The 25227-nt window shown below is 51.5% G+C and overlaps 10 protein-coding genes and 1 non-coding gene across 11 annotated transcripts; 4 read left to right on the top strand and 7 right to left on the bottom strand.

Annotated features, from left to right (window-relative positions):
* Positions 1–714: 714 nt before the first annotated feature.
* Positions 715–2566, top strand: SOG2_5 (RAM signaling network component; the record flags this gene model as incomplete). Its single annotated transcript, XM_066120872.1, has 3 exons — positions 715–989; positions 1064–1175; positions 1238–2566. 3 exons carry the CDS (start codon positions 715–717, stop codon positions 2564–2566), a joined length of 1716 nt encoding a protein of 571 aa, XP_065974200.1.
* Positions 2567–2655: 89 nt separating this feature from the next.
* On the top strand, positions 2656–3360 carry SOG2_4 (RAM signaling network component; the record flags this gene model as incomplete). The annotated part of the gene is made up of 1 exon (XM_066120871.1): positions 2656–3360. The coding sequence occupies one exon, from the start codon at positions 2656–2658 to the stop codon at positions 3358–3360; it is 705 nt and encodes a 234-aa protein (XP_065974199.1).
* Positions 3361–3852: 492 nt separating this feature from the next.
* J3458_015637 (uncharacterized protein) lies at positions 3853–5651 on the bottom strand (the record flags this gene model as incomplete). Its single annotated transcript, XM_066120870.1, has 5 exons — positions 3853–4101; positions 4152–4256; positions 4327–4555; positions 4627–5506; positions 5576–5651. The coding sequence occupies 5 exons, from the start codon at positions 5649–5651 to the stop codon at positions 3853–3855; spliced, it is 1539 nt and encodes a 512-aa protein (XP_065974198.1).
* Positions 5652–6652: 1001 nt separating this feature from the next.
* On the top strand, positions 6653–8203 carry J3458_015636 (uncharacterized protein; the record flags this gene model as incomplete). The annotated part of the gene is made up of 2 exons (XM_007815813.2): positions 6653–7246; positions 7307–8203. 2 exons carry the CDS (start codon positions 6653–6655, stop codon positions 8201–8203), a joined length of 1491 nt encoding a protein of 496 aa, XP_007814004.2.
* A 2799-nt stretch (positions 8204–11002) lies between these two features.
* J3458_015635 (uncharacterized protein) lies at positions 11003–11353 on the bottom strand (the record flags this gene model as incomplete). Its single annotated transcript, XM_066120869.1, has 2 exons — positions 11003–11053; positions 11120–11353. 2 exons carry the CDS (start codon positions 11351–11353, stop codon positions 11003–11005), a joined length of 285 nt encoding a protein of 94 aa, XP_065974197.1.
* A 2273-nt stretch (positions 11354–13626) lies between these two features.
* Positions 13627–13739, bottom strand: J3458_015634. Its single transcript has one exon. It is a non-coding gene; the product is annotated as a tRNA-Leu (tRNA).
* Positions 13740–14406: 667 nt separating this feature from the next.
* Positions 14407–15009, bottom strand: J3458_015633 (uncharacterized protein; the record flags this gene model as incomplete). The annotated part of the gene is made up of 1 exon (XM_066120868.1): positions 14407–15009. One exon carries the CDS (start codon positions 15007–15009, stop codon positions 14407–14409), a length of 603 nt encoding a protein of 200 aa, XP_065974196.1.
* Positions 15010–15100: 91 nt separating this feature from the next.
* On the bottom strand, positions 15101–15426 carry J3458_015632 (uncharacterized protein; the record flags this gene model as incomplete). Its single annotated transcript, XM_066120867.1, has 2 exons — positions 15101–15352; positions 15412–15426. The coding sequence occupies 2 exons, from the start codon at positions 15424–15426 to the stop codon at positions 15101–15103; spliced, it is 267 nt and encodes an 88-aa protein (XP_065974195.1).
* A 420-nt stretch (positions 15427–15846) lies between these two features.
* On the bottom strand, positions 15847–17163 carry J3458_015631 (uncharacterized protein; the record flags this gene model as incomplete). The annotated part of the gene is made up of 3 exons (XM_066120866.1): positions 16896–17163; positions 16624–16843; positions 15847–16574 (listed from the first exon to the last, which is right to left on the bottom strand). Exon 3 carries the CDS (start codon positions 16525–16527, stop codon positions 15847–15849), a length of 681 nt encoding a protein of 226 aa, XP_065974194.1. The 5' UTR covers positions 16528–16574; positions 16624–16843; positions 16896–17163.
* Positions 17164–20868: 3705 nt separating this feature from the next.
* Positions 20869–22177, top strand: J3458_015630 (uncharacterized protein; the record flags this gene model as incomplete). Its single annotated transcript, XM_007815810.2, has 2 exons — positions 20869–20928; positions 21038–22177. The coding sequence occupies 2 exons, from the start codon at positions 20869–20871 to the stop codon at positions 22175–22177; spliced, it is 1200 nt and encodes a 399-aa protein (XP_007814001.2).
* Positions 22178–23861: 1684 nt separating this feature from the next.
* J3458_015629 (uncharacterized protein) lies at positions 23862–24137 on the bottom strand (the record flags this gene model as incomplete). The annotated part of the gene is made up of 3 exons (XM_066120865.1): positions 23862–23900; positions 23954–24046; positions 24102–24137. 3 exons carry the CDS (start codon positions 24135–24137, stop codon positions 23862–23864), a joined length of 168 nt encoding a protein of 55 aa, XP_065974193.1.
* Positions 24138–25227: the final 1090 nt, after the last annotated feature.

The raw sequence follows: 25227 nt of genomic DNA, 5'->3' as shown, positions 1-25227 counted from the left end.
GGGCGCGTTGCGGTGTCTCCCAATTAGGCTGTCATTATGCCATCCTTGTTGGGATTCCGCGCAGCAGCCCAGGAGGAGACGTGCTCGGAGAATAAAAACTAGCCTTTCGGGCGCTAATGGCTGCGAAACAAATCATAACAATATCATCGGAGCTCTCTTTCCGTGACATTTTTTATCATGCAGGAGACCCGAATCGCGACCTAGACAAGGAACGCAGAGGTTGCTGGAATGCCTAGCATGCCTTCGGCGTGCAGAGGCCCAACAGGTCTACCACGTGCAATTCACCAACCTGACACAGATACCACTGTTTTTACTGTTTTTGTCTAATTAAGGCTGTTTTTGATGCCAAACAACATTACTCCATGAAGTCACTCGATGGCGTTTTGGCCAACGTCCAATGTCGACGAGGCTCAGGTGTAAAACATCTTCATCATCAGTCAAACAGAAGCCACGGCCTGGGCAAAAATTGGATAATAAGATTATGCAGACTCCTTCAAGCCAGGTTTAAGGAGTTGTCGGCAGATCTTCTCCAGTTCTCAATTCGCCGACCGCGAATGAAACCCGACATCTGAACGTATTTCCACCCAAGAGAGCAAGTGGTTCTGAGAATCGGCCAGGACGAACTATTCAGACCAGATGCATGGCACGCCCATTTCCAGAAGCCTACCGAGAAGTTTGGCAGAGACTCAGTGCGTCGTTACAAACTTGACAGCCATGTCTAACCATCGCCTTGAGCCGCCGCTCGTTTCCGGCGCCAAAGACGCGTCCTTGTCCACGAATTTATCCTCTGGCCGTTGCCTACCTGCACCAAAGGTTCTTGCCATTGCTCGCAAGGCAATGCGAGATGCTCTCCTGAGCGAAGGGTCGGCTGGGCAACTTGGCGATGCAGTCGTTGGTTTGCATCCCGGCGTCACCATTGACCTTAGCCGGAGTGCCATCCCCGAGCTGCCGGAGGAGCTTGTGGACATACTCAAGGATAAGTTAGAAAGGTCAGTTTGTGCAACAATTAAAATTATGAGCACGGGCAAACGTCAATGCTGACAAAACGACGATGCTTTGACAGATTGGCCTTGTCGCACAATCAGCTGTCGTCTCTGCCAGTGCGGCTTTCAGAATGTACCTCACTACGGTACCTGAATATCAGGGCAAACAAGATTCGGGAATTCCCATTGCCCGTAAGGCAAATCTACAGACCACGACTCCTGTCACTGTGCACCAGGTGCTAACTCCGGAGCAGCTGTGCTACTTGAAGCGCCTCGAGATTCTTGACCTCGGTCAGAACCAACTCCGCGTGCTGCCCCCAGAGGTTGCGAATTTATCGTCACTCAAGGTTCTTTCCATCCCGAAGAACCAAATACGGGAGTTGCCATTATGCCTGGCCAATATGGCGTCCTTGCAGGTCCTTAAAATTAAAGGGAACCCGATCACCTTTCCGCCAAAGGATCTCATCTCTACCCTCGCCACCACCTCACTTCAAGAAGGTAGCAGTGACACGACAGAGGTTGCTATGACGGCACGCATAAAATCCATCCTAAGGCAGGAGGCTATTAACAGCCGCGTGGAGCCAGATATCTCCCATAACTGCACTGGCCCGGGTGACGAGACTCCGCGCCCAAGCCGGAAACGAGCTGCAAGTGGACGCTTTCCAATAAAAGTGTCTGGATCAGAATTTTCCGGTATGAGGTACCAAAGCATGGGATCGGGTTTCCACCCAATGCCTCCCAAGCTACATTATCGCGAACAGTCTCATCCTTGTGGAAGCACCCAAAGGACCGGCGTTGTGCCTTCAGCGACTGGCAATGTTGAAGAACGCCTCCGGAGTAAATCGGAAACCCTGTCATGCTTAGGCCAACCAGATAAATGGAGCCGATACAGAGAAGTCAACGAAACCAGAGCATGCAATCATTACGATCGAGAATCAAGCTTCAGCTGTGCCACGCACGGAGTTAGGACTGGGCACAAGAACGCTACTACGCCCGCTGACTCAATTCTCCAACAATCCATCTACGGCAGACGACTCTCTGCGGTACCCAAGCGGCGCCGGATATCGAAATGCTTCAACCCATTTATTGCATTTGCCAAGGGGATGCTATACGCTATTCTCCAAATCCACCCCATGATCCAGCAGCTGGCGATATTGGCTCGCGGCGAACTAGCGGATAGTCAGCCCAGCCTGCAAATCGTGATTTACAGTACAAATTGCCACATAGAGGTGTTGGAGCTGGAGATACAAAAGTACGACACAACAGCTTTGGAAACCAAGGACCATTCAACTCAGACGAATATTGTCCTCCGAGCGTGTCAGACACTCATGGGAGCGTACCGGCATATATGCGCTCTGCTTGCGGATAGCACGGATGCGCCCGTCGACAACGGACACGCACGATATATTCGGACGCTGTTGACGTTGCTCTACAATTGCGTCATGGAGCTCCGTGCCACCATTCTATCTGTAACGAACGAGTGCACGGAGCACTGGCCAGCAGACTCTGCTCCGGAAATACCGTCCATCCCCAAGATGGCTCCGTTGCGGGCGCCTCGGACAAGCTCCGAGACGAGGAGATGATGCGGAAATCTAACCATCCTGCCGCTGACGTGAATGCTTCATGTAACCGGGGGCCAATTCAAAAGTCGCCGCGGCCTGAGCCCGGAGAGATGCCGGGGGAGTTGAAACCTCCTGATTTGACCCTTGACACATCGGACTCGGACGGGCTATTCGACAAGATTCTCCTGTGCCTGCAGAACTCAGCCAACATAATGCTGCGCATCCTCCCGGCGTTTGGCGGCCAGTTAACGCATGGGCTTCGAAGCGCCGTGCGCAAGCACGCGCCCTTGTCGCACATCCAGCACTGGAAGTGCCTCACAAAGGAGTGCGCCAATGCTATCCAGCACATGCAGACTGTCAAGCGCGAGATCTGCCGAGTCAAGCTGAACGGACCGGCGCAACAGCCTGGCTCGGAATTCTGGGACTTGATCATCAGTTTCATCGCGTCTTGGACGACGTTGGTGGCGGAGATTATGGCGTGCATTAACAAGATCCTGTTGCCGCCGGATACGAGGGCGCGCCTCAGGCCGATCCAGGAAAGCATGAAGGAGACAAGTAATGCCGTGGTCCGGTCACCTTGGTGCGACGTGCTTTCGACGGGGAGAAACGACACGGGGGCTTTGAAGGCGACTGTCTTGCCGGCTCTCGCCTCACCGGCGCCTCGACGCGTATCTATAGAGCCAGGCGTACGAGCCACGGAGCCTCTCTCGGGTGAAGGGGCTTTTGTCGCTGTGAGGGTTCATGGGAGCGGGTTTGACCGTGTAGATGTCCTGCCTGGACATGCTGGTTACCGTTGTCGCGGGGTGGTGCGGTGAGACATTTGAATTTCACTTTGCGGCCTTGTGTCTCTGCGGTTTCGGAAAAGATTGCTTTCAAGCGTGGTCAAGTGAATGAGAAGTGATTGGGGTCGAAGTAGAGGATTGTGACTAGGGCTCAGCGAGGGCTTGGAGTGATGACTCAATTCAGCTAATAACAGCACTGTCTTTGGTATCAAAGGGCCTTGGTTTCTCTCAAGGCCTAGCTGATTAAAAAGCTCTATAAATACAAGAAGTCGGTGAGGGCCTTGTGACCTGGGTCCCGTGCTTGCAGCCCTTGTTACACGGTCAAAGCTCAACAACAACAAGCCCAACAAAGGGGCATCGCCGATATCCCTTGAATGTGCAAAGAGACAAGCTGGGGAGTACCGAGTGTATTTATAGGGATGATGTGCAAGCCCACACTGAGGGCAAGATGTAAGCCAGTGTATTTGTTCTGTAATCGAGGAAAGTATATAGTGAAAAGAATGTTATATGGACAAGACATCACCGTCACACATGACGGTGTGTTGGCTGTCTCCGAGCATAACTCTTGTACGCCTCTGCAGACGCTGCTCTGAACTTCTTGCCCCAAGTAAGTAAAATGACGGGAATAAGCAAAATGGCAAAACACAGCACAGAAACAAGAATGTGCACATTTCGCAGTCCCATGCCGCTGATCCAGGGCGTCAAAGCAAAGAGGACGACGACCGAGAACGCATTGCGTGTAAATACGACTCCGACAAGGGCGTTACCGATGATCTGGCGAATGATTAGCTATTGTAGCAACTACGGAAGAAGACAAAACTGACGTCGTGATAGCAGTCCATGGCGTAGGAAAGTGCAATGCCGCCCGCGACCACGAGACCAAATCCAAAGATGCCGTATCCGACGGCAACCAGTGGCCAAGGCGAGCCCTATACAACAAGGATTTCATCAGCAGAGCTACGAACGGGCACAAAAAGAGTTCGAAACGTCGGTACTCACATATGCCAAGCCAACGCCGCACACGAGGATGCCGGCAGGCGTCATGACCGACATGGGCAGAGCAAGCCAGAGACGCATCTCTGGCTCGTAAATGCCGCCGTTGCGCCGCGCCAGCCAGACAATGGACTTGTCGTTCATCCACCCACCAAGGAAAATACCCGGGAAGGTGCCGATAAAGGGCGCGACATTCATCAGGCCTACACCCGCGGCGGTGAAGTTGTACGGCGCACTAAACAAGTACGTCGCCTGGACAGAGTCACAGAGGTCAGAATCGCAAACCAGGCCAACATGCTGCCGTACGTGATGGCGGCATATGCGATGGCCGGAAAGGTGAAGAGCAGCACGACGGGCTGATAAAAGTCGTGCAAGAGATGCGTCTTGCTGTTTGTGACCCAGGCCATGCGCTGCCGGTAGCTAGCCAAGGGGATCGAGTGGTCGACCTGAATGACGGACCTGTTCCACTCAGCTTCCGCAACAGAGTGTTTGTCGTCCCCGGTTGACCGGGACCGGATAGGTTCCATGCCGTCCCTGGCATCGACGTTGTTGATAAACTTGGATTCCTCGAACAAAAGGACAATGAGGACGAGGTGGACGCCGAACAAGATGACGCACCACCACCACATCCACCGCCACCCCTGGCTCTCGACAATGTAGCCAGAGGCAACTGGGCCCAGATACGCGCCGGCAAAGGTGAAGAATAGATACCACCCGTTCATGATGGCGTGGTGGTGTACAAAGAACAAGTCTGCAATGGTAATCTGCACAATCGTCTCGCTGATGGCGCCGCCGACGCCGGAGACCAGGTTGCTGCCGATAAAGTCCCCCCCGGTCTGCGTCTCTGCATACCACACACACGATACGAGCTGTAGAATCGTGCTGAATAGGTACAGCGGTCGGCGGCCGTACTTGTGGACGAGGGGCACGAGGAGGATGCACCCGATGGCGAGGCCGCCGTAGTTGATGGCGGCGCCCGCATTGAGGAGACCGATGGAGAAGCCGAGCTCTTGCTGATACCGCTCCCACGCGGTGAAGCCAATGTCCAGCTGGACAAAGGTCAGCAGCACGTAGAACGAGACGAGGCCAAAGTTGACGTGTTTTCGCCACGATGCCCAATTGAGAGGATCATTGGGGTTCGTGGTTGGGACTGGGTGCAGGATTACCCCCTCGGTAGGAAGAAGTACTGTGTGTGAAGGAGGGCGTTAGATCTGAGCGTGACAAATGAAGTTGGGCGGAAAATAGGTCTTCTTACAGTCTTTGAGGGCGATGGTTCCGGGAACCCAGAAATCAGCGCCATGTGGAGGAGGCTCGTCCGAGGACATTTTCATGACGAAATGATTCTGATGGGGGAAAAATAGAAAAGGCAATGGGCTGATACAACCAGCCTGACCGAGGCAAGACGATGTTGCCAAGGCGGTCCTCTGACTCCTCTCATGCCGTTGTATGAAGTTGGGAATCGTCAACTATGCGCGACCGTGCTCGACTAGCAACGCCAGCTACGACAGCTAAGCGTTCATCCGATTCTGGTCTTTGACATTTTACCAGGCCAATGGAAAAAGAAGTTTGTCTGGCGGGTTATTACGCGCAGTGGCTGGCGGTCACGTTGGCGTCTCGAGCGTGGTTTTGCCAACGTGACGGCCCACGGGCCACAAGTCCGCATTCCGGCTGCGGGATATGAGGAGTTGGAAGTCCACGACAGTCCAAATGCCCTCTCTTTACCCTCTTTTGGAGTGACGTGCCACTGTCTAAAGCCAACATGCATGCACGGCCCGCGGAATCCACCGTGGTTGTGGCGGCTCCGGGCTCGGATCGGATCGGGAGGGGGAGTCAGTGACACTACCCCGCGTTATCAGGACTTGCGGGGGCCAATCATAATGCGTTTAATAGGCCGGCTTGGCATGTCGCAAAGGACTGTGGCGTGGCCACGCCCATTTTTGGTGTGACAGATTCCTGCCTGTCATGCTGTTTAGGGCCTAGTTGGTACCAGGCTGTGTCTGTGGTGGTGATACGACCGACTCCGTACATATGTACTCTCTTATTCGTCGATGGAAATTTGCAGCGGCCGCATTATTGACTATCATGATGGACTTGGACTGTTGTTTGACGCGTTACGAGATGAACAAGTTGCCCAGAGCTTTTATATGGAGGCATGTCGGATTCCGAGGCGGCCGGCGGCCCGCCCAGCCAAGCTCAACACGACCAATACATTTGATTCCATGGTTGATAAATACTGCGGCTTTCAGAGACACATGACTGCCCAGTCATTCGCCACTCCACACGCTTCACACCAGCTCGTTATCAACTCCTCGTCTAAACAGCAACAACCACAATGGCACCCAGGGTAGAGGCCAGCGTCATAGCCGAGCTCGCTGCCCAGGCATTCCAAGACCCCCAGTTGCCGCGGGATAACCCAACAGTCTCGTTTTGGCAAATGCCTCCCCACCCATCCCTCTCCGAAGTACAGTCGGCGAGTCTGCCCTCCACAACAGACTACGCCATCATCGGCTCAGGCGTAACCGGCTGCAGCGTAGCAAAGCATCTGCTGGACAACTCGCCGTCAGACACCTTTTCCGTCACCGTGTTCGAGGCACGCGCTCTTACAAGCGGCGCAACCGGCAGAAACGGAGGCCTTCTCACCTCCTTCGTCCCAACCGACTACAAGCTGCTCAGCGAGCACTTTGGCCACGAGCAGGCCACAAAGATTGCCCGCTACGCCAACCGAACGCTCGAAAAGATGCACCAGCTCGCCAACTCGTCTCCAGAATTCAAAGACGCCAGCGACATCAGAAGAACACTAGACGTGCTCTTGTTCGAGGACGAAGCATCCCGGGAGGCATTCAAAGAGTCGTGGGCGCTCTACGGGGAGCATGTGCCCGAAGACAAGGGCAAGATTCAGTTCCTGACGACCGACGAGGCTGAAGCGGTAGGTCCAACCTTGCCAGAGGAGAAAATCCTGGGAAGAAGGGAAATATGACATGAGCAGAAATACGACGTCAAGGCCAAGGCCGGCGCCTTGCTGTACCCCAACGGGGCACTCTGGCCATATCGACTCATCACACGGGTCTGGGGCCAGATCCTCGACCAGTACAAGGCTCGCGTGTCTGTCGAGACCAGGACGCCCGTCACGGAAATCACCTACGACAAGGCCTCGCATTCTGCGCATCCCTACATCCTACACCCCCCGAGGGGAAACGTGCGCGCTAAGAAAATTGTTCACGCAACCAATGGCCATACCGGCCACCTCCTGCCCGAACTGCGTGGCAAGATCTACCCGCTCCGTGGGACCATGTCGACGCAAAAGTCGACTGCTGCGTTTGGCAAACGCGGTCATGAAGTGACCTGGACTGTTTTGGGGGGAAGCAGCTACGACCCCGAGACGCAGATTGTCAACGTTGGCCTCTTGTACTCGAACCAGAATCCACGGACGGGGGATATTTTCATTGGCGGTGAAAAGGCCAATATCCGGGAGTTACTCATCAGTGACGATTCGCAAATCGATGCCTCGTGTGTTGAGAATCTGTCTTCCGTTCTGCCTGCGATATTCACAAAGGGCTGGGAAAACGGGGAGAAGCCCGAAGTTCGCAAGATTTGGTCGGGAATCATGGGATTCACCGCGGACCGCCTCCCGATTATTGGACCCCTGCCGCTTGAGTTTACGAAAAGAGGCGAGCAGGGCGGCGAGTGGATCGCTGCTGGGTTTAATGGGTACGGCATGCCGCTTTGCTGGTCTTGTGGCGAGGCCGTGGCCAAGATGCTGCTTGGTATTGATGTGGGCGACTTTTTGCCCGAGGTGTTTGCTGCTTCGAGTGAGCGGCTGGGTGATGACGTGAGGATGAGCCCGCGTGCTGCGTTGGATTTGTTCTTCGGTGGGCACGTTTAGATTACAATTTGGGATACTGAGCATTCTAGCCAGGAGCTGAAAATGGACTTGCTTGAAATATAGACGGCTGCGTTGTTCTGAGAATCAAAAAGTTGCAGTCCATTTCGCGCTTTATATCTTTAGTGAGGGCGAAGAATTTTCCACAAGTGCGAAAGGAGGCCTTTTTGTTACCGTTTCGAGAATATGAGACATCTGCAGCATCCTATCTCGAGGTTTGGGCGAGTACGATGCATGTAAGCGGTGCGAATATGCTTGTTGTGGTAGTCACGTAGTTATGGGTGTTTGCAACAACGCCGGCAAGGGGCATAAAGGATGCTTGAGAGTTTGTTGGCGACTTGGTGTCACAACGGGTATTGGGCTTAACCAATGAGGTACTCCGTAAAAAGATGCAGCGATAGCGGCCATTGACTCTGCTCGTCACATAGCTACCCGCCTCCATAATAGCATTCTATTCACTTATACGGTCTGAGGTTTGGCTGTCATGCCGATGGCTACGTAGAGTCGGCCAAGTATAGATGTGGGTATACATGACGTGGGCGCGTTGCTATTCAGCCAACACAAGCCTCCGACTACATTCATGATGCGGCGAAATCAAAGCTATAAACGACTGGTGAGCTGCTAAAGTACAGACAATCACCTTCATGTATCGGGGAGACCGACGCCCAGCTTCGGCCAGATTTACGGCGTGTACACAGCACTTTGATGGAGTGTCCAACATCCCTTTCGCCTTCTCAGCCGCCCTGCTACCTTTGACATCTTTCAAAACAGAAACTCCTTGAAACGTCACATAAGCCGAAGGAACGTTCCCCCAATTCCGTGTTGGTCTGGGGATGAGTGTCACGGGCCACTGTTAACTCGGTGTATCAGTCTGATTTGTGTAGACTACTTCACTCCCCTGATCTGCCGCGCAGAAATCAAATGGTTGTAATCCCAAGGCGGCCTTGAACATGCTCTTTTTTCTTCCTCCCTAATTTCTGTATTTACAATTGTACCATGTCTTCGTGTTAGACAAGCAAACGTACAGTTCTCCAAAACAACGCTCTCCATGAGGAACCCGCTTTTAGCAGACTATGCCGACCTAAACCCTCGTCCTGGCCTAGGTATATTCTTTAATCATATATGTAGTTTAATTCCACAACTTCACCAGTGATTAAACCTACGCTCTGCAGACACCATGATATTCTCGCGCCTAGATAACGGGACGCCTTGTTTTAGCTTTTCTCAGACGTAGCTCTCAGTGGCAAGTCTCAGTTGTTGCCGAAATAGAGCGGTGTTTATGCCAAGTCACAAGACTTTTAGCTGACTGAATTGCAGCTGAGCTCAAGCAAATGAAAATCTATATGGCGGCCCTTTATAGTGCGATCAATTATCTACTGAAAAATATCATGTGCTACGTGGTTAGTGACCCAACCAAGACAATTCTTAGGAGGCAAGTGCCACACGGATGTTACACGAGGGCTACCATCACGAGACCCTAGGGGCACTAGATTCATCGCTGTTTTGTATGAATAGATACTTCACTGGCGGAAAGAGCCCAAGAAAAACCAAGGACCTTTAATTCTAAAGAATGTTGTTAGATGAATCAAGCTATTGATCCTAAGCCCTCTATTAAGCCCTTGTCATAGCAAGGATATCGGATACATTTACTTCCATATCAGATAACGTACAGGGCTTGGGTATGCTATGGAAAAGGGTTTGTTGAGTAATTAATTCCTCTACGGTTGAGTTGTTTTGTTACCTTGTCAGCAACACAACATTAATTCAAGGTGGTGCTGCATGTCAGCTCGTATCTTGTCTCAATATTTGCTGCATGAGTCAAGATGTGCTCATCAGCAGCTGAGCCCTCTGTTTGTCGAACTCACCTCGTTGTCTAATGCAAGTTTCGCTCTCATTCGAGGAATTGAAATGAGACACCGAAGCTAGTGAGACTCGGTTAAAGCGCCGGTGGCTAGCTGTGATGCACATGGTCGAACTGTCTTGGGTATCGTGTACCCTCGACCTAATAGTGGTAGCTATATCCCCCTTTTCCTTGTTCGCAACTAATTGGAGTTTTGATTCTCCTGTCGGCAAGTACTCAGGCTTTGAATACTAGAGTTTTGGAAGGGTGCTTCAAGTTAATTTTTTTCTTCCTTTTTGGGGGGCCAAATTGCAGTATTTTGCAGGGTTTGTGTAACGTCCATCATGTTTATCTATATAGTTGTTTCTTCTACAGCGCTCTACTGAATACTGCGTCCTACGCAGGACATTGCAGCATTTCATCTCTGCATAGAGTATATAGCCCCGTGTTTAGCTCTTGTTAAATGCATTCAAGTAGTGACACTCTAAACCCCCCTGCCGCTTCAGCGTGCATGTCTAGGCATCTTTGTGGTGACAAGGGCTCAGGAGTAACACCCATGTGACACTTGTGGTGAGACTTTCAGGACTGGGTGCTAGGGGTGGTACTATTAATAATTACTTCTGCATGTCCCTTAGCACATGCATTGATCTTGAACGACGTCAAGGCCACAGTCGCATAAATCATCGTACTGTAAGTGTGTTATCTGTATGAACTGGTATTGTCTATGGAGGCAGCCGTGAGAGACTCTCGCGCCGAGCCCCTTTTGCTACCGCACAGGAAAGATGTATACTGGCCACCAATTTGTATTCCCACTGTGCAAAGATAGCTTCACCACCAGCAGTTTGCGTATCAACAAAAGAAAAATACAAATAATGATTCTGGCTTTCCCATCCACAGGCCAATTCATTGTGAGACATGGTGAATAGACATTGGCACATCTCGTGAATGCATTTTCCGCACATTTAGAAAAGTCTGAAGCAGTCGGCGTTGATGTTGATGATGCTAATGCCGGTCTGGATTCCACAGATGAGTAATGCCATTCGACCAAAAGGGAAGACACGACGGCTCCGAAAACTTACCTTGGGACTGGCCTTGCAGCAGTAAGACCCTCCGGCGCATACGCCCAAAAAATCAATTTGGCAGAAGAAATCTGAAACTTTGCTGCAGCAGGTGAGGTGCTGGTTGTTGTTGCACTGGCCTGAGCCTGCGCCTGGAGCTGGAGCTGGGGCTTGGGATGGGGGTGGGGGTGGGTTGTCGTAGGGAGCTGCCATGACGGCGGCAGCAAGGGCGAGGATGGCAGAGGTGAACTTCATTTTGAAAGGTGAAGGCGAAGGTCAAAAAGCCCAGGGGTAAGTGAAAGTTTGGGGGAAGAGTGAAAAGTTGTACAAGAGTTGGGAACTGAGTGCTTGATGGGATCCAGGACAAGCACAAGGAGGATATCGCGGGCTTTTTATATTCAAAAGCCGGAGAGCACTGGGACCTAACATTGAGCAGTTTTTCCTGTGACGTTCCGGGACGTGGCGCGGTTGCCGCCGACGTATACGCACATGCTGCGCTCATCTTGCGCATTTTGGTGTTTGTGGGGAGTATTTTCCTTTGGGCCTGTACAGTGCCGAGTCTTGTCGGAACTAGTCCTGCAGAAGCATCGACAGAAATAGTTTGGTGCCTATACTAGCCATGGGCTGTCAAGTTTTGCAATATGGAGGATCAGGCTGGATTATCACAACCTGTGGAGTAGACGTCTCCTGTCACCTGAAGTTGCATGTCTCTTTCCTGTGCTAGTTAGACCTGCGTGAAGAACTAAAGCATAAATGGAGTCAGGAGATGGCTAAGTAGATCTATGTGGTTGAATTACGAGTGGCGATGGCAAATAAGACTTGAAAAGTGTGTGCCCTGGGACCTCGGCTTGTCAAACATCTAGTCCAATTTATTTGAACGAACGACGGCACAACATTATAGTACTCTTCTGCAACAGAAATGAGTTTGGCAGGCTCTCAAAGGTCACATATTGCATATCAGCATCCATGATTAGGGAAGACAGACCATGTCTATAGATGTTGTGGATTCGACAGTGCTCGCTGGGAGAGACATGCAGAAGTACATTGCAGCATCAATGTCTCATGATAACTCGTGGTAACCAAAAGACTAGTCTCCACTGTTCAGCGAGCAGCCGAACGTGTGACGCTTACGATTTCCACGATGTATCTCCAGCGGCCGACAACTCGGTCCAAAGGGATAAAAATTACTATTGTGTCCTGATGCTACCTTATTGCCTTGACCAAACAGGATCATGGCTTCTAAGAAAAAAACCACCATGCGTGGAGGAGTTGAAGCTCTTTCCAAGTTCTATCTGCCGATGATGCAGGTTGGAGCAGACGGAGGATGGGGAAAACTCGGGTTTGCCTCTGGCCCCGAGCGGGGGAACGAAAGACTAACCAATCAGAGACACATGAAAGGCTAATCTAGACATGTAAAAACATAAAATGAAACGTCACTAAGGGGTGGGTCGGTAGATCGTCTACGGCTCTGGCTGCGTTTGCTGGTTGTAATATTACCCCGTACGTCAGGGGAATTTCGGTAAGTGACTTTAGAAACTACTTTGCGTATTGGATCTTGATCGGATCATCGGCGACCTGTCTGTGCTCTTGTCTGTTACTTGTCGCGTTTACAAGCCACGCGAGTAGTAGAAAACACGAGACACTCACCACTCATTTACACGACAGAGCGTCTCCTGTTTCCGGCCACCCCTCGCCAGCAACCCGGAAAACGCCTGTCCGAGGTTGACTACTCCGCCTGTGCTTGGAATAATCGCCTCGCCATTTCCCAAAATCCCACTGTTAACCGGATCTTGATCTGCATGTCCCCGTCCGACTTAATGGGGCGGCACGTCCCTCCCGCAGAAGGCTCCTTGATATTGCCAATTGCCCCATCCGCAAAGTCCAATATGATTGGTTCGGAGTTCAAGTGCCCTTCTTATGCCTAGACCTGAACAGTTCAGCCCCTGCTAACTCTCCTGGAGGCTGGGAGCCAGAAATAAACAGAACGCGAAGTTGAGGTAAGATGAAGTCATGATGCTGCTCAGTACGGAGCAGTGGCGTTCTCCGAAAGGGAACATCTCCCACCACGGCATGCTACTTGTTTAATTCGGGTTGTTTTCTTGATTACAAAAAACCCCTCATTAGCCAGGGTACGTGTCATTGGATCTTGGACGTCTTTGGAGACTCAATGACGTGTGACGTGGGGATGCATCGCGTCTCGGTGCGGCCCATCCGGGTCCTGCCACCCAGTTAGACTGACAGACTAAGGGGCAGGCCAAAGCTAGACGAGGCGCTGGCAGCTCATATCACCGCATTAGCAAGGTCGAGAACCAATCTTGTCTTGAGCCATGATACAATCAGGTTCCGATACTGTGGGACACGCTAACTCGCACGACAACTTGAAGCAAAACCAGACATGGTGAAGGTGCCAAGTAAAATCAAAACTATAAAGTCAGGAACCAAGCAGAGCAACAAAGGGCGAAAAAGAAGAAAGAAAAAAAGAGGTTGTTTCACAAACCAAGTTGTGAAAAGAAATCGTTAAAAATATATGACACCTGAGGGATTCGAACCCTCGCCTATTACTAGACCGCGAATAGGGGCAATCGGATGAATCCGGTTGGACACCTGAACACGGCGCCTTAGACCACTCGGCCAAAGTGCCTTAATGCTTGATGTTAACTGTGTTCTTATTACTTATTATATAGCCTTCATATATGACGCCGTTATCGCGAGCAAGTTGGCGTATCCAAATACGCTAGAGTTCTCAAGGCGGTTTTTTTTTTTCACACAACAAAGCGAAGCAACCCATTAGTCGCCCATTTCCAAGCCCTTTAGCTGTATCCATTTTACCTGTATATGCTTCGAAATTCAGAGTCTATTTTCCTTTTTTTTTTTCAGCCTCCCACTTGACAATCTGTTCAAGACCTGTTTTCGCCTTCCCTTACCGGTGCAGACTCTGCCGAATTCTCATCCCAAGGGCATTAGAAGCACTCCTGTCAACAACTCTTTAGGCTTTGTTCTCAGTCTGAGGCCTAGTCGGATTCTGTCGGTCGTTGTCACAATACATGACTCCCGACGTGGTGGCGTTGCAATCTAAGAGTAAAAAGTTCGTCACGACGCCGCGCAACTTTGACTCGGGTTGACACCAAATGGATGACGACAATCAAGCACATGGCCATCGATTTCGGCCATGTCCCGCATTTCATCCTCCGTTGATGGTGAAAATTAGAGTTTGGAACAGGGGCGGTTCACAACAGCTGATCAGGGTTGCACCAGATCGCCGGATCAATACAATGTATCAAGGCCTAAAAACAACAAACAGGACCAAGTCAATCAAATACATCCATGCAATAACGTTCCTTCCGGATCCTCTTGAAATGCCCAGCAGCCTCTTCTTCAGTCAACGGCTCCCCGGCCTTCTCGTACTCTTCCATGACAATCTTGACCAGCACGCCCTTCACCCCCTCCGCCATCTTCCCAGAGCCACAGACGTAGAACCTGGCTCCCTCCTCCCACATTTCCGTGATTGACCCTGGCTCATGCCAGATGCGGTCTTGAGCATATGGGCATCCGCACGACTCTTCTTTGTCCCCGCTGTATGCTCGGAAGATCTCCACAACCCCGGACTTCTCCCAGGCATCGAATTCGTCTCGATACAGATCGTCTGATGAAGGGTTGCGACATCCGTAGAATATGATAGCCGGAGCGAGATTTCTGCCACTTCCATGAAGAGTAGCACGTTCTTGGACGAACGCCCGGAACGGTGCGAGTCCTGTGCCTGCCCCGATGCACACTATCGGAGTTTCTTCCTGGTTCTCCGGCAGGTGGAAGCCTGACTGGGCTGGCCGCACTGATATCTGTACATTTTCACCTGGCTCCAGGGATGAGAGGTATGAAGACGCCACGCCGATGAACCGTCCCGTGCCGGACATTGCCGACTCGTTGACAACACCGTACGTCAGACTGACCTTTCTGGAGTCGAAGAGCGATGAAGACGAAATCGAACTTTGCAAGAGTTAGGATTCACCCGTTCTGAAATCCGGTAATAGGATGCATGGAAACAACTTGATACTGTCGTAGTCGCATGGCAGGCAACATCTGAAGGAATTCGTGGATCGGCACACACAAGGCAGGGAACTTTTCCAGCACATCCAGCACATCCAGCACTGAAAGCCGCCCTTTTTTGACCACTGTGTCGAACTCCTCATCGGCTAGCTTTTGCAATTGCAGAATCTCATCGCCTTCTTTGTTCATCTCGCACAGGGTGGCAAGGTCCTAGACAAGTCAGTCACGTCCCTACAGTTCCCATTCTTCAACCGAAAAGGGCTACTCACCCGTTTGGTGGCCATCTGACCAAGTTCGACGTACGAGCTTGTTCTGCTACCGGAAGACTCATGCCTATAGGAAGCGTCGTTGGCGAAGAGGACGAAATAGTAACGTAGGCATCTCGTGGGAAATTGAAGCGTCGCAGACCTCGCGACTCGCTCTCCTTGGGATTGTGTGGCAGAACCGCCAAATAATCTCCCGCGGAATACGGCATATTTGCCGGGAGTCGCAACTCAACGTGTCGCTTCTCCTGGTTGCCGCCACTTTGGTCGACGAGCCGACGTGCTGCGACAACCGTGGCTTCTTCGACACTCTGATGCAAGACGGATGCTCTTGGCGTAGAAAAACTGACCCTCAGTCCGGGGGCGGAGTTACCGCCAGCATCACTTGGACCAGCGAACCGTTTCAAAACAGAGGGCCAGAGGACATCATCTTCCCTAGCCTCAGAGTCGGAGAACGTGTCCCTGTCTTTGGCGTTGGTGGAGTGTCAAGGAGCAAGTATTGAAGCGCCTAGCGTTTCTAGAGTCGGGTCGATGAGTCAACTTCCTGCTGAAGCCTATGGTACACATCCGGCCGCGGAGAATCTGGTACATGGTAAAGGACAAGGTAGCGGCAGTCGTCTCATGGCCAGCGGTGAGAAAAGTGATGAGGTTGTCGATGATGCTCTCATCCGTCATCTTGCGACCCGTTTTCAGATCCACCCCGTTGAGCATCTTGCTCAAGAGATCGTTTCTGTCCGCGGATGCAGCATCACCGCCGTCTTCCTTCCTGGATTTCAGCACCTCCAGGGCGGTCGAACGCAGAAGCGCTATGTTTTCGCGGTACTTTTCTTCCTTGCGCGGGTAAAACATGGGTGGCAGGATACGTAGGGACTGCGCGCCGGCTTCCTTGACAACCGCATACATGGCGGCAATGAATGGATGCAGGCCGTCCCGGTAATAGGAGTTGCATCGGAACCCCATGGAGCAGAGGGCCACCGTGTCGAGAGTCAGCCAGGTGAAGTCGTCGCCGACGTCGATGGGTTGAGACGGGCCCTGGCGAGCCCATTTGAGAGCGAGCTGGGTTGCAATTTCGTGCGTCTCGTCAAACATGCCTCTGATGGACATGGGCCCAAAAGCGGACATAGAACTCGGGGAACGATCCCCCAGTTCTCCTCTTCTACCCCCCCTGACTATGCAAGTTGGCTCTTGTCCTTTGATTGAGTCATTAGGGAAACCTACGGTCAAGAGTCCATCGTGGACCACTTTTCTCAGTTTCTATGTCATGGCACTGATAAGTTGACTGGTTCGTGCCTCAAAGCGGTCGAGATGGCGAGATGTACCTCCAAATCTCCCTCAATAGACTTTTTGAATCTGTTGTCGTCGCAAACTTCGTGTGCCAACTCGTAAGACGAGACTACTACGATTGTGTGTTTTCCAAACTTTAGTTTGTAATTCTGGCCTGTTTTTACTCAGTATGCGCAGAATGACTTCTCCCAGAGACCAAAACTCACCGTATCTCTCCGATAGTCTGACGAAGGATTGGAGCGATGTCCATGTCAGTGATATTTCCTAATATGGGCAATCCCGATGGCCCGGGTATGGGGACTGTGTCAATCGCCATGTCGATATCGACCGAGTCTCGATCTCTTTGCAAACGGCGCACCTATCGAGGCTGACGGCCTTTTATAAACTGTCAAGTGCTGCAACGGCGAAGACGCGGGCCCGCGAAACCTCCGTCTTGCGCCTCTCTCCAGCAACCATCTTACAGCCTTGCCACGGCCTGGCAATGCGAGGTCGTATTTCCACGCAAAGTCACGGCTTACATGCGCACTGTTGGTGCTTATTGACTACGGAGGCTGTTGCTGCAGGGCATGTCTGGGGTCTAGTTCTAATTGATGGATCCCGCGGTGTCCGGCGATGCCGCCCCCGTACCGTGGTAGAGCTGTGCGGAACATGACGTGGCCATGCAATGAGCGACAGTGCCATGCCTTGATGACGGGCGATTGAACATTTAGCTTGCGTCAAATGCCACGTTTAAATCTCACGTTTCGTGCGCAAGGAGCCAAGACTTGATCTACAATCTTCATCTACAAACTCCGCCACGCGCTTCTACCGGCGGAGTTAGTAAACTGCCAGTTGAAGCCGGGATGGCTGCAAGAGCTGGCAGCTGAGCGTTCCATCCTAGACAATGTGCAATGAAGTGTTGCCAAACATGTTTCTGCTTGTCGTATCAACCAATGGCTTGATACAGTCCACCCATGGTACATGACTACAGTTGGACAAAAGTCTTGAAACTTGCCGATGAATGCAACTCCAGTTTTGTTGGCAGCAAAGCCTTATTAGTCTCGCATTGCATGAATGTAGGAGATGAGGAGCATGGGGCATGTCGGAATTGGAGCCTCAAGCGAAGACATCGTGTTTGTCGAGGAGATGGTGGCGATAGATGACCTTGCCGAGAGGAGGCTCCTTATAGATGCTCTTAGTGAGACGATGTTGGCCGCGAAGTTGTAAAGCATTGGATCTGTTGTCGGACCCGGCAAATTCGAATATGTTGCGGCGAGTGTTATCGGCAATGTCTGCTCCCGTAGAAGAACGTGATATGCCGCTGGGAGCAGGAGCATAAACTCGGCTGACAAAAGACGAATTTCTTTGATGATCCCACCTGCGATGGGCCTTTTCGTAGGTCGATTCCTAAGCAATCGAAGACAGGCTCGGCGTGATCAGGCTTGGCCAAGTTCTCTGCCCGGAGACACAGATAGTCGTGGCCTAGGAGGCGCTTTAGCTCCTTCTGTGTTGACCTTGTGCCTGATTGGACTTTATGGACACGATCTGCTCTACTCGGTCCTGTTGTGTTTCCGCTGCAGCTGCTGCCAATGGTTAGCAAAGCTATGGAATTGCACGGAGAGTCAGCCGCGTGACGTACATTGCCTGTTGCCGGCTTGGGTTTGCTCCTCTAGCAGAGCAGAAACAAGCTTGCCAATCCCAGCCGTCTTGAGAACCGTATAAAGATAAAGCCGAAGTAGACTCCAACGCATATGTGGCTTTTGCCACACGGCCTGCTCTGTTGTGGGCCGTTACAGACGTTTGATGGACACAAGGGGATTGCTCATGGCGACTTTGAGGCAGACAACTTGGAGGGAAATCGAATCTCAGGAGACAATGGTTGACCGCCTTCCGACTGACAAATCTTGGACCGAAGTCTCGGTGACGTATTTATAGGGACGAGCAGCGGGTGGTGAGTTGGTGTCTACGGCATCTCTTCCGTATACGGACTCAAGATGCCGCCGCCACCATATCCAGGTAATTCAACTGTGCAGATGTAGCTTTGCTGGGCCGCAATACCTCCTGAACCAGGGAGTTGGTTTGATTCAAATAAATGCGTTCTTGTACATCCTGTCCTGTAGCCTGGATGCGGCGCGAAAACATCATCATTGGTGGATTGAAGGTCTTTTTCGAGTACGGAGTACCGAACTACAATATGAAATGCTATCCAGCAACGAAAGATCCCATCATTGATGGTCTGGAGACACCCACCCGGTTGGTTGTAGCAGACGGGTCGCACGAATACCTAACAAGGCAGCATACAAATAGTACCTGGCGTATCGGAGTATTCCAGTCTCAACTCGTCCCACCTGAAGCCTTGGCTTCACCAACGTTGCATTCGATATGGGACCAAGTTCAACTAAGAAAGCGTGACCGTCAACCCTGGTCACGCTATGACCGCTGACTGTTCTCGAACACGGCCAGGCATCTTGACGCCAGGTATTATAGCCAGCAAGTCGGATAGTCATGGATTCTGTGAGCAACATTCTCTTTAGCGCTAATTCAATCTCATACAAGCAGCTTGAGGCTTTTACAGTTGGGCGGACGGGACGGGTATGCAAATCATTCGCAACGCTCAACCACAGAGTTCAGCATCATGGCTTCTGACTGGCAACACAGCTGAGGCACCTCTGCCGACTGGGTTGTCATTCAACAATGCCTAGGAATGACTAAGCTCCAAAACACGTCTGTGGACTACATATGTACGTCCGGAAGACTATTGGTCCGGGGTCAACAGATGGAATCAGCTCTCCCTTTTGACCCTCAAGATTGTGGATTCTATGGATCAAGACGTCCATAAAATCGAAACGCAACAATTTCGCTGCCGATCAGGGTTGTGCGTGATATGCTTATCCGATGTAGAAAGCTCAGACGGGGAGGTGCCGCAGTTGCTAATGTAGGGCTGGCCGTAGCACCAGTTGCCAGAGGAAGCCGTGGCAACATCTGGTTGAACGTGTAGAATTTATCTTCAGAACGAAGGGTGATGTGCTGATGGCAGTGAATTTGAGGACTTCAATATTTAGACCGGCGTTCTGTATCCTCGCGCAGGGTTAGATAAACATGGTAGATTCGATGGGCTCGGTGCTGTATCTAGCCATTCATGTCGCGCAGAGCCCTTTGAAACGACATGTTCACTAGCCCTGGGCCGAGGCTCTACACATGATGTGTTAAAGGTATGCTCTCCGTGATGGTAGCTCCGGTAGGTGTGGTTAGGGTTAGGGTTGTGTATTGACCCTGTCTCGAGCGGCAAAAGATGGCATTCGGGTCAACTGGTCTAATCAGGCTAGTATAAGAGGAGCTATATAGATTAGATGACGTTTTCAAAGTGTGGATACTATTAGATGGTCTGCCTGACTGCTAGATTCTGTCCCGTCTCCCTTGAACCTTGCGCCAACACTGACTACTGACTACTCACGATTTGGACATGGCGACCGGAGACGACCAGCCTCAGGTGAGCGCTGCCGCACTGTACTTTTTAGGCATTATTATCGGATCCTTTGTACTGTGCAGCAAAAACACTCCCTTGGACGGACAGAGACTAATCGAATGCCGTTAGTGTCCACGTCCGGGCGCGAAGCCACCGGCAGAGCTCGGGGATCAATCATGTACCTGAAACGGACCGCTCCCACGTTTTCGGCCGTGATCTGCCTTGGCCTTACCGTTGGACACGCGCCGCAGTCTCCGGCAGAACCTGTCGCATCCATCTGGTTGCGCCAGTGTCTGTGCGCATGACCTTCACAGTCGCATTGACAATGGGGTGCAAATTACGACAAGGCCATCCGTTCCCTACTAGAACCGAGCCCGGCATGGGACGCCTCCGGTGAGCATCTAGAGAGGAACGGATGCGGTGGAATAATGTCATTACTATGTGATTAGGCGACGTTCGTAATGGTCCGGGTCAGATGGCGCCAACGCGACAACAGTTGTACCTGAAGTTCGTGTTCTAACAGTCCTGCGCTTTGGTAAAAGCCCGTATGTTCTCATGAGAAATCTTCTGTATAAATAGAGAAGGGTGGTCCAAAGAGTTTTGCTGCTTCTGCGCTCGTCAACCACGTTCTTTACTACACGGTAACACTTTTTTAGTTGGGCCCATTCATTCACTCGATTCGTTCGTTTCATTTTCTACATTCGTTCATTATCCCTGGCCTACATTTATCAAAAATGAAGTTTCTCATTCTTTCCCTATGCCTGTCTGTCTCGGCGGTGCCAGTTCCTTCTCCTGTAAGTCCCTACCACTAATACGCTCTGCACTCACCCCTTTGACGTGTTTCAAGCTTGCTGCCCAGCTGCCGAGTAGCATACGCGTGACTAACATGACTTTACTATTCAGGCCTCACTCATTGACATCAATGCCAACAACAATGACTTGAAGTTCCCTGTCAACGTTCTTGGTCTTCAGGGGAACGATGTGAATGCCCTCAGCGGCAACCTGGCTGACAACTCAGCAAGTCTTTCAAATGGACAGACAAATAATAATGCTCCAAGCGGCAGCAATGGATCTGGCCCAAAGAATGAAAACACCAAGGCCAACAGCGGCGGGACCACGACTACCAACAACGTCAACACCAACCATGCGTCAAACTCGCTCGTTGGTGTCAACGCCAATGGCAATAAACTCGACTTCCCCGTCAATGTCCTCGGTGGCCAGGCCAATGGTGTGAATGCTCTGAATGGCAACCTGGCTGGTAACTCGGCAAGCGCTTCAAATGATCAGACCAACAACGGCCAGGAGGCACCAAGCCCCGTCAGCTCTCCTACCAATACCATCACGAACAATATCAACACCAATGGGGATGCCGAAAACACAAATACCAACATTAATACCAGTCCTAATGGCAACACAGTCAGTACCGGCACAGGCAACACCAACACGGCCAACACCAACACCAACACTAATACCAACACTAATACTGACGCCAATGCAAACACGGCCAATACCAATGCCAATGCCAATGCCAATGCCAATACTAATACCAACACCAATATTAATGCAAATGCCAACCCTGATGCCATTGTCAACAACACTAATAACACCAAAACCAACACCACCAGCCCCAGTGTCATCAATACCAACTACGCTGGCACCAACACCACTGCCACCAAGACCGACAAAACCGCCGACATCAAGACCAGCGACGCTCCCAACGCAGAGACTGACGCCAGCCCTGAGACCGACAGCGACAGCGACAACGAGACAGAGACCAGCGCCCCAGCCAACACCGGCTCGCAGCCCACTCCAGTCGCAGAGTCATCTCCCGACAGCGCGCCAAACAACCAGGAGAACGGCGCCGCCCCAACCAAGGTCGTTACCTACACCGTCTCCCCAATCCCTGTCAACAATGTTGTTTCTGCCGCGCAACCTGGCTCCGTCGACGTTTCAAGCGTGGTCAACGCCATGAATGGTCTTACGGCCGCGATAAACTCGCTCACTGGTGCCGTCGGACAAGGACAAGGATGTGCTAAACAGTGATGAATGAGGTCACAAGCCGTAGTAGTCTAGTCGGAAAATTACACCTTTCTTTGCAGTTGGACAGAAGCGTCCTTTTTACTATATAATTTAATATGCGCTCTAATGCTGGTAGACGATAATGAAATCTTGGTTTAATGGCTTTAATTCCGTAACATTTGTGCGTGGCTCGAAGACGCATTTCACCAGAGTGTTTACCTTTGTATACGTCTGTTCTGCTTGTCTCGACGGCAGCCGATCTGGGCTGGTGTTACACGGTTGCACGAGGGCTGCGAACTATTCTCCCCTCATAGCCGTTTACGTCACACGGACATGGCCGCTGAGCCAGACGTTCATTGCGTACATTCTTGGTCTGTTCTTGATCGGATAAGCAATTTATGATTGTGTTTTGCGAATGTGAGGCATGACAATGAGAGAGTAACGAGCGGCTATGCCGTGATGTCATGGATAGGATGATGACCGCACGTACTGACCCATCCTTGACGATAACCTGTAAACATCGGCCAAACATTGCCGCCTCAGCCTGTTTCGCCAGAGTTGCTTTATAAGTATTTTCTCTTGATTATACAGACAGATATGGGCCAGTATATACCTGGCATCGCAGATTGACTACGCCCTCCCGGGAGCAGAAGCCAGGATTCGACTGACAAATCGTACCTGGTCTCTGGGCTCCCGCTTATAGGATAAGCCGCTCATCACTCCACCAAAATAAATCTGGGATTCTACAGGGGAACTTTCCGTCCGGTGTCTCTTGGTTTCTTGGAGTGTAATCCGAAAACCACCATCCACCCAATGGAAAGGTGATCCTGCGCCAAGTTTACAGCCCAACTTGGCTGATGCAATAAAGCTGGCTGTTGCATAAGAGAGAATTCTATCTTGGATCTCGACGGGAAGGGATTTGATTGCACTTGGTTGCGGCTCGGCGCTGCTCGTGTTAATCGCCCAGAGAATCATGTCGATGGCAGTATCAGATGTACAGCCATCACCGAAGAGCGTCTCGGGGCGCGTCCACGCAAGTTCACTCCCTCGTGCCTTGCAAAGAATAACATGCCGAAGGGTCAGGATGGCATATGTTCTCACAGTTGTTGTAGAATCTTCCAAGCGACTGGTCATATGACGTTGTACCATTTCAAGGCCCTCTCGAGTGTCTTGCGCAAGAGCAAACCAGCATGATCCGGCTCGGACGAGAGTCTCCTCGGGGGCCTCCCAGCTTGGAAGATCAACTACATCAACATATGGACCACGGGTGAAAACATGCTCAAATCCCACACGCTCAAATATAATAAGTTCCAACGTTGATATCCAGATGGTAGCATATGCTAGCCTTTTGAATGATATAGTGTTCATTAGCCTTCGAAGAACATGACGCCATGTGTAAGCAAAATCACGGAGAAGTCTACCAAGAAATGACTTTATCCGCAGGAGGGGATCCAATTTGGGCTCCCAGTAAGGCTCTGGGAGGTTCTGCTCCTGCTCCTCAATTAATGATTGTCTGGGTGGGTTCAGCACCTGAAAATCGTCCAGAGTGAGCAGTCGTTTCCGGGCAAGTTCAAGAGAGCTAAAGCAGGTTTGACGATTATTTTGAGAGAAACAAGGTCTTTGTCGAGGTCGAATATCCAAACGCTGTCGAATACACAACCTCGGCGGTCACCAAAAGGGTCAACAAAATCGGGCACATCCTCCCAAGCTAGGTCAATGCTCTGCTCCAACGACGCAGATAGTTTTCCTTTGGCTGAGTTAGATCACATCGAATTCAGAGACGTAATTCGTAGGACATACTAGGGCATTTTCCTTGATCCACGAGGGCCCTGGAAAACAGTTCAAGGCAAGTCGCATCCGCCTCGTGCCAATAGCCCCTGCGGAGCGAAGTTCCTGCAGCAAGCTATCAGTATTATGCTATAGAAATAGACCACAGCCAAAAGGTTACCTTGGGCGAATAGACTAAAACTGGCTGAGGCGACATGATGGGAGGAGGGTCGGCTGGTGAATGATGAAGAGGCAAGGAAATGTCAGAGTAGGTTACATTCCAACAAGCTCGCATGGCCGAATCGCTCCGAATATTAATCCGTTACACCTCACTTCGCCATTACCGTGTGGCCTACACTGCAAACTTACTACTTCCACTTCACCTGCGTCAGTGAGAAAGAGATCTCAAATTTGGACCAACTCGGTATGCGCTCGCCGTGAGTCATTGCCCCAAAGCCATTTCATAATAAGTTTCCTTGCTCCGTGGCAGCTCATTACGGCTTCCTGGCTCAGTTATGCCGCCATTGGAAAGTCAAAGAATACTTGAACTTCTCGTAGTGCTAAGCTCCTTGAACACTTCACTCAGCGCCACGAAACAGTTGCAGCAGCTCGTCCCTCGCATCCAAGTCCCTGGCAAGCAACGGCAATTCGGCAGCCAGTCTAGCCGGTGTGTTTCCGCCGTCATCCTCTGTAAAAACGTCGGCGCCATGTGCCAGCAGACTGCTCGCCACACCAACAGCACCGTGATATGCCGCCCAATGAAGCGGTGTTTCGTTGTGTCGGACCACGGAAGCGGCATACTGCGTTGCACCCTGCACACGGGACCCCCAGAGCCCAAAGCCATGGCCGTGAGACGGGCTGCGACTCCTCGTCGAGCGCCCGAGAAGCATGGGAGCGCGAGCTTGGAGAGGAGCGCCTCTTGAAATCAAGTCCTCCACAAGCTGTGCCGTGCTGCTCGTGGCGTCGCTCTCCAGATGCAGGACAAGCAATGCAACGCTGTGATGATCGGAGAGGGTCAGCACCATGGGCAAGCAGGAGAGTCGCGGTCCGCACTACCTGATGAGCCTGCTTCATTGGCGCTGTGGATGGAACCAGCGAAGTTCCGAACACATCAACGGCGTCCAGCCGTTGGCGGTCGTGCTGTTGACGTCCAGGCCACAATGTAAGAGATGTCGCACCATGTCAACTTGGCCGCCACCGGCTGCCCAGTGCAAAAGCGTCTCTCCATTCTTGTTTTCCAATGCTGCCAATGCCACGTCTTGATCCTGGTAGTGCACTTGGAACTCAGCCACCGTAGCTTGGAGATG

Source organism: Metarhizium acridum (genome assembly GCF_019434415.1).
Source record: "Metarhizium acridum strain ARSEF 324 chromosome Unknown scaffold_356, whole genome shotgun sequence".
In the NCBI taxonomy this organism is placed as follows: Eukaryota; Fungi; Ascomycota; class Sordariomycetes; order Hypocreales; family Clavicipitaceae; genus Metarhizium; species Metarhizium acridum.
This window is presented reverse-complemented; position numbering and strand designations above follow the sequence as displayed.